Here is a 6,943-nt window from a genome sequence, read left to right on the forward strand (position 1 = left end):
GTCTTGTATTTCTTCTAAGGGCCCGAATTTGTTTTGTACATTTATTCTGAATTTATCTTGCATTTCTTTGTTTGACTGTAGTAATGCCATGTTTAGTTTCATATTCTTGTTCTTGCTCAAGTGTGTTTTTTTTTCAATCTGATTCTAAATTTTCCCACTACGGGTACATGGTCACTGTAACAGTCTGCACCAGGCCGCGTTTTGACATTTAGCATCCCGTTTTTGTATCTTTTCTTGATCATGATATAGTCGATCTGGTTGCGAGCACTGTCTCCAGGACTCTTCCAGGTCGATTATCTTCTTGGTGGTTGTTCATACCAAGTGTTTCCAATAATCATGTCATTCAGGATGGTCCATTCTATCAGTTTTTCTCCTCTTTCAATTCTGGTTCCCAGTCCATATGGACCCACTATGTCTTCATGTCTTGTTGCTCCCACTTTTGCATTAAAATCACCCATGACTATGACAATATCTTGTGATTTACAATGTGTCTTTGCTTGGTTTATTTCATCATAAAATTTCTCTATTTCTTCTTCTGTGCTTTCTGAGGTTGGCGCATACGCTTGGATGATGGTTGTATCGAATGGTGATCCTTTCAGTCTCACCATCACAACTCTGTCTGATATAGTCAAGTGTACCCCTTAAGTGTCTTCGATGTTGACATGTCCAAGATGACCGCTACTCCTCTTTCATGTTTGTCGCCTCCTGAGTAAATGATGTTATAGTTGTCGGACAATATTCTGCCAGCTCCTGTCCATCGTACTTCACATAAACCCATGATATTAACATTCATTCTCTTCATTTCTTTCTTGATGTTGTCCAGTTTTTCTTTCTCTAGCAATGTTCTCACACTCCAGGTTGCTATGTTTCTTGTTTGATTTTTCCTTTTGTGAGCAGTATCTTGATGACGATCTGGTGTCACCTGCTGTGCATGACTGGCCCTACCGGACGAGGCAGTTCTTTCAGAACTCCCCTTTACGTCGTTATCTTTATTTATTGAAGTAAGATCCATGATGTTCTAGGGAAGGAATACAGCAGTGGTTTCCCCTTGCCTTCTGCTGGATTTTTGTACGGTTTACTCCGCTAGCCTTTGTCCAAAAGGACTAACCCACAAGGCAGTGGGGGCAGGTGGCAGGTTTCGGCGCCTCCCTCTCGCCTGACAGTCTCTTTACTGAGCACATGAGGTATTTTATAGAGACAGGATTGCCACCACCCTGTCCCACCTCGCTCTCCAAAACTGTCGCCAGTTGGTCCGCGACTGCTTATTGGTTATTCGCAGCTACCCTACATAATATAGGCCGTTCCACTATCCGCCACCTGTGGACGCGGTGGGTCGGGGATGGTCGCCCCACCTTTACCCACTTGATATAGTTAATGGCACCCAAATTTTCCTTATGAAGGAGCATTTTGACTCAATAAAATTATAATTATAATTGGATCCCCAAAAAGTTTTGGTTTTCGAGGTCATGCTTGGGTCCAAATCGGGGAAAGTGTGGTCAACAACCAAATAAGTCAAGGTCCAGCATATCCAAGGAAAACAAAATTGGGTGGCACCCTGGCTCTCAACTAAACAGTCTCATGTCTTTGATGTAGTATATAGTGTGAAATGGTCAGTGCCACCTGGTGCAACCTGACCTGAACCGACCTTATCTTGCATTTGACCAAAGGGCAACCATTCTTGCGCCTAGAGTCAAAGCAACTCCACATTGTATAGTAGCAAAGAACACACACACACACTCACACACACACACAAACACACAAACACACACACACACACACACACACACACACACACACAACCACATACACAGCTCATATACACCAACATTCCAAAATATCCAAAGCTGAGCCTGGATTAATTTTGTGATTTATTTCTTCCGTTTATGAAGGTACAGTTTCATTTGTTTGAAATTCTCGCGCTGTCTAAGTCGCACTGTTGTTTAACTCGTTTCTTCGTAAATTCACTTTGTGTTCGTGATTTCATTAAGATTTTCACGATAATTGGCTTTTCCAGACATCTCTAGGAAGTCAAACACCTTACACAGTTTCGGCTATAGTTTGTTCTTCCTCTTGTCTGCCTGCCAGTGTGATCTTCAAACGTTCGCCAGTCTGTCACTACAATGAAATTTCCTGCCTCTTACTCATTTTACAAACCAAAAAAACCCCAACCAATTTTACAAAAAAAACCCCCAATTTTACCCCCAAAAATGAGGAGGTTACTTAGGCAAGAGTCAAGAGCCATAAAAAACTACCGGAGCATTTCCTAGTCACGAACGGCGTAAAGCAAGACCGCGCACAAGCTCCAACTCGTTTCAACACCAAGCTTCCAGCAGTGTTGTAGGAGGCTTTCAAATCTCTTCCACCAGGCGTGATGGTTCGATCCAGAACGGATGTGAGTGAGTGTGCATGACGCACAATTCCCTTCAAAATTGAAAGGGAAAAAAACGTTGAAAATGTTCTAGTTTGTGATCTCCTGGTTGCTGATGACCGGTCATTAAAATGCACGATAGCCAGCTCAAGGTAGTGGATAATTTTACAATGTAGGCCCTAGATCTATCTGTTTTGGCAGTGTCCTTTCTACTTGTGTCATGATTGATTCTGAAGTTGCTTCCAGGATATCAAGCCATTTAGTAGACTGAGAAATACATTTTGGGACGTTTCTCTGTTACGGTACACGTTCACATTCAAACTGAAGAGTGTGTATAGCGCTGTCATATTACGACTTCAAAAGCTTGGGAGTCCTTGGAAACTGGAAACAGTTAATTAATTTTTTTTAGTGCCTTTAATCATCGTTGTTAAGCAAAAGCAACACAGCAATGTGTTTTTAAAATATTTTGAATTGACATAAAATGTTTTGAGTCAAAAACAAATGGATAAAAATTGCCAAACGGGAAGAAATATGCCGTTTTCTTCAACTTCAGTATTTTGACGAGCGCCTGATTTCACCACCATGCCTCACATATTGCTGTGTCCATGTGGTTCTCTTTACTCTCTAATAAGCTATACAAATGTCCTTTGTGTTGAGCATGGCCAATAAGTTGTTGTTTAGTACCGGTATAGGGTTTTACGGCGCTCGCAACTGCATAAGGTCATATGAGCGCGGAACACTAGTTAGTTTTGTTCACAACAGTTTACTGTGCGGCTGGCTCGGGTCAGTAGTTGAGTCTTAAAATGTTAAAATGTTTAAAAATCAGTGAAAATATATAAATTATATATATATTTTTTTCAATCTAAAACAATTTTTTTCTAGTTAACATAAAAACTTTTAAATAGTACAAGTTCACTTTATAATTTGCCATAAAGGCCAAAGGCCTTCGTAAAATTCAAAATTCTGCTGGGACCAAGGACGGAAAAAATGTCTTGCAATTTCTTGCATTTACAATATTTCCTTCGGATCTCTCCAAAGTATAGACATTCGGATAAGATGTGTCTAACGGCAAAATCTGTGTCGCATCCGACACAGAACGGCTTCTCATCTCCCTGTAGGAGGTATTTGTGGGTCACTGCCGTTGTGTCCGACGCATACTTGAGTAAAAATGACTTTGTCTCTTCTGGAGAGGTCCGAAGGATTTCGTTGTTCCAGTTTGGGTTTTATAATATACAGTTTATTATTTTTCTGTTTGTCGCAGTGGCTCTCCAACAGACTGGAGGTGTACTTTTTAACTTTATTTCTAAAGTCAGTCTGTGGGAGAGTGTTTGTCGTTGATCCCAGCAGAAGGGATGAGGTTTTCTTCGCCAGGTCGTCTACCTGCTCGTTTCCTCGGATGCCCACATGGCTAGGTATCCATGCGAACATGATGTTTTTTCCTGCCTCGGATAGTGTGTGAATTTTCTGTTGTAGCCTAACTATTTTTGGGTGTAGGAGTGTGTAGTTTGTGAGTGAGGTGATGCAAGGCAGAGAGTCAGAAAGGATAAGGAAAGATTTGTTATGAGAGTTTTCTACGGAGTCCAGTGCCATGTCAATAGGTTGGCGTTTGTCAGAGTGTAAAAAGCACGCCATTCAATTACTTTACTTTTGCTTTTTCATCCTCTGTTATCGTTAATCGAGGGGAGATGCGGTTTTCTATGGTAAGTCGGCTCTGTAGCTCTTTCAGTTGTGATGTTATGTTTTCTCAGGGTTTCATTGACACCCCCAATCCACATTTTACGTGGCCTTCTTCTTCTTTCATAGCCTAAGTGCTTGGTGTTGTAGGCTTTCGAGGTTGGGTGACGTACGAATCAGGTGGCAAAAACCATGTTATTCTTATTCTCTGTCTTTCTATGAAATGCAGGCAGGACTCAGCGCCTCTCAACAACAGGCCTATACTATAATTACAGTGTAAATAGCTCTTCTGTCAATGTCTGACAATGAGTAATAGATCCACAAGGGGGGGGGGGGGGGGGGCATTAAAATGTCTCCAGCGAAATAGAAACATTTGAAGAATTAAAGGTTACAATAACGTGTGGCTTCTGCTGTGGCTGATGAGATCAATTCTCACTCGTGATGAAACTTTTGCGCACTGCCAGAATTTTCGTCATTGTGTAGGCCTGATATTGTGTTTGGTACTTAGATCAAAGAGGTTATAAATAGAAACCTCTTTGTACTTATGTTTATTTGGCCTACGCGTGGTGCGCACCGATACAAACTCTGCTACATCGCTTCCGTTCTACGCGAGGATACACTTGTAGGCCTACATGTTTTACAAAAGACCGTGGCTGGTTCACGGTCTTTGTTATTACTGTTCACGGCCCTTTTTATGACAAAATCTCAGTTCAAATCAAGTCTTCTAACTGTCTTATACAGCCTGCAGTCAGTGAAGACAGCGGCCTGTTTATGGGTTGGGACAAAAAGAACCAATTCCTACACTCACTAACCTTTAGAGAATCGTAGTATAATTTTAGCTTTTTTTCGAGATTTTTATGCGTATTTTGATAAATATAACTGGATACATCAGTACGGCTAACAAAAGCGAATCTAGATCTAGCTTGTAGATTCGAAGATCGTTTTGTTTACTGCAGGTTTTGATACTGCAATAATTGTATCACGTAATACCATATCGTTTGAATTACGTTCATAGTGAAGCTGTACCTTTCGCGACTTCTCCCTTCTGGCCATAAAATCAACACGAAGAATTATACATGATCTGGGCATGGACGTGCATACGGTTATCAAACATCTTCTCTGCCTTATACTTGTAAATGTATGGACGATACCGTCCCATGTCTACAAAAGGTAAGTTGTCTAAATACACCAAGGCCAGAGTCAAAGTTATCCTGCTTCAAAAGAAAAAAAAAACCCAATCTTTTTCAAATTGACGTTGTTTCTATTGTTGTTGTTGCTATTGTTGTTGTAGTTTGTTGCGCGTCTGTGAAAGAAGAAATCAACAGCAGCTTTTACAACACAAACTATCCATGTACGTCATCACGTAAACGCATGAATCTGTCTGTCTGTCTGTCTGTCTGTCTGTCTGTCTGTCTGTCTGTCTGTCTGTCTGTTTCTCACTCTCTCTCTCTTTATCTCTCTCTCTCTCTTCTCTCTCTCTCTCGCTCTCTCTCTCTCTCTTCTCCCTCTCTCTTTTTTGTCTTTCTTATCTCTCTCTTTCTTTCTTCTCTCCTCCCCCCCCCTCTCTCTCTCTCTCTCTCTCTCTCTCTCTCACTTCGTATCACTCTATGTTTCTCTTTCTCTCATGCTCTCAGCACCACTTCCCTTCTCACCACAAACACACTGCTGAACACATGGGAGCTGCAAAGACAAACAGGAGCCATACCAATAAGATGAAATAAGGATATTGATCACGGCAAAAAAGACACTCCACAAACAACACTGCTCGGTTAGGAAAAAAGAAAGAAAGAAAGAAAGAACGTAAGAAAGAAAAAGAAAGAAAGAAAGAAAGAAAGAGAACGGTACTCTTGGAGTGATTTCGTTAATTATTTTATGTAGCCTACCCATTTTACTCTTCATTATGAATCAAATTCCTCACAGGGAACCAAAAGGCATTATCTCAAGTACAGTGTAAATATTATTTATCCACAGCAAATCAAGTGCCGTGTCCGCCTCCACAAAGGCCCACAGCCACTATCAAAGGTATTCACGTTCTCGTTTCCTTTTCTTTGTTTATTGTGTTTGTTTTAGTGCTGTGCTGTACTTTGCTGTGCTTTGCTGTGTTGTGTTGTGTTGCGCTGTGCTGTGTTTTGTTATGTTGTGTTGTGCTGTGATGTGCTGTGCTCTGCTGTGATTTGCTGCGGTCAGAAAAACAAAACTGGCTCCTATCCGGTGCTTTCTTTCTGTCTTTGTTAATTAGTGAGAAATTTTAGCAAAATTACAGTAGCCTATTTAATTCCCCCCACTCGCCAGACTTGAAGTAAGGATAAGCACATTAATTTATCGTGATCAACAATCAAGACAGTCACAATAGCAGTCACAAGAGAGCATTATTTAAACCACAGGGCAATGTTAATCATTTTATTTATTCATGGACTATTTGAAAGCGGGACTGTCCTGTAAGAACACCAATCTCAACATTCACCAATTCACTTGGAATCAAAAGTTATTTTTAAAAAGGTCGTGGACGGCATATACCATTAAGGAAAGGTGCTATAAAAATTGGGCTCTTTTAAAAATATATAATTTGCCATTGTGTGCAACATTAGCTATTATAACTTTACTGCCTTTAGTGTAATCGAGGGTAATCGATAGAGATTTTAATTGATAGAGCCATCATCCCTGGGCAATCAAGATGAATATTTATTGACAGTTGCTTTTCTTTCACACTGTTTTTACGGCTTATGTAAAATGGCTCATTTCTTAAGATTTTACTACAAAAAAACACCAAGGCTTCCACATTTTTCGACCAGAAGGGTTCAAATTTCGCGTAATGTCTTTACAACCATACTGCACCATATTGCCAATATCATATAAGTATCATTTTTAGTGGGGTTTTTTTTTGGGGGGGGACAACCCCCC

The 6,943-nt window shown here is 40.6% G+C and overlaps 1 protein-coding gene across 1 annotated transcript in view; it reads left to right on the forward strand.

Annotated features, from left to right (window-relative positions):
• Positions 1-4,671: 4,671 nt before the first annotated feature.
• Positions 4,672-6,943, forward strand: part of LOC101857332 — a gene marked incomplete in the record, with an annotated part of 37,426 nt that continues 35,154 nt past the window's right edge. The window contains 1 exon segment of the mRNA XM_005097660.2: positions 4,672-5,212. Within this exon segment, the coding sequence (XP_005097717.2) occupies positions 5,130-5,212 (83 nt within the window).

This window comes from Aplysia californica, unplaced genomic scaffold (genome assembly GCF_000002075.1).
Source record: "Aplysia californica isolate F4 #8 unplaced genomic scaffold, AplCal3.0 scaffold00160, whole genome shotgun sequence".
NCBI classification, from domain to species: domain Eukaryota; kingdom Metazoa; phylum Mollusca; class Gastropoda; order Aplysiida; family Aplysiidae; genus Aplysia; species Aplysia californica.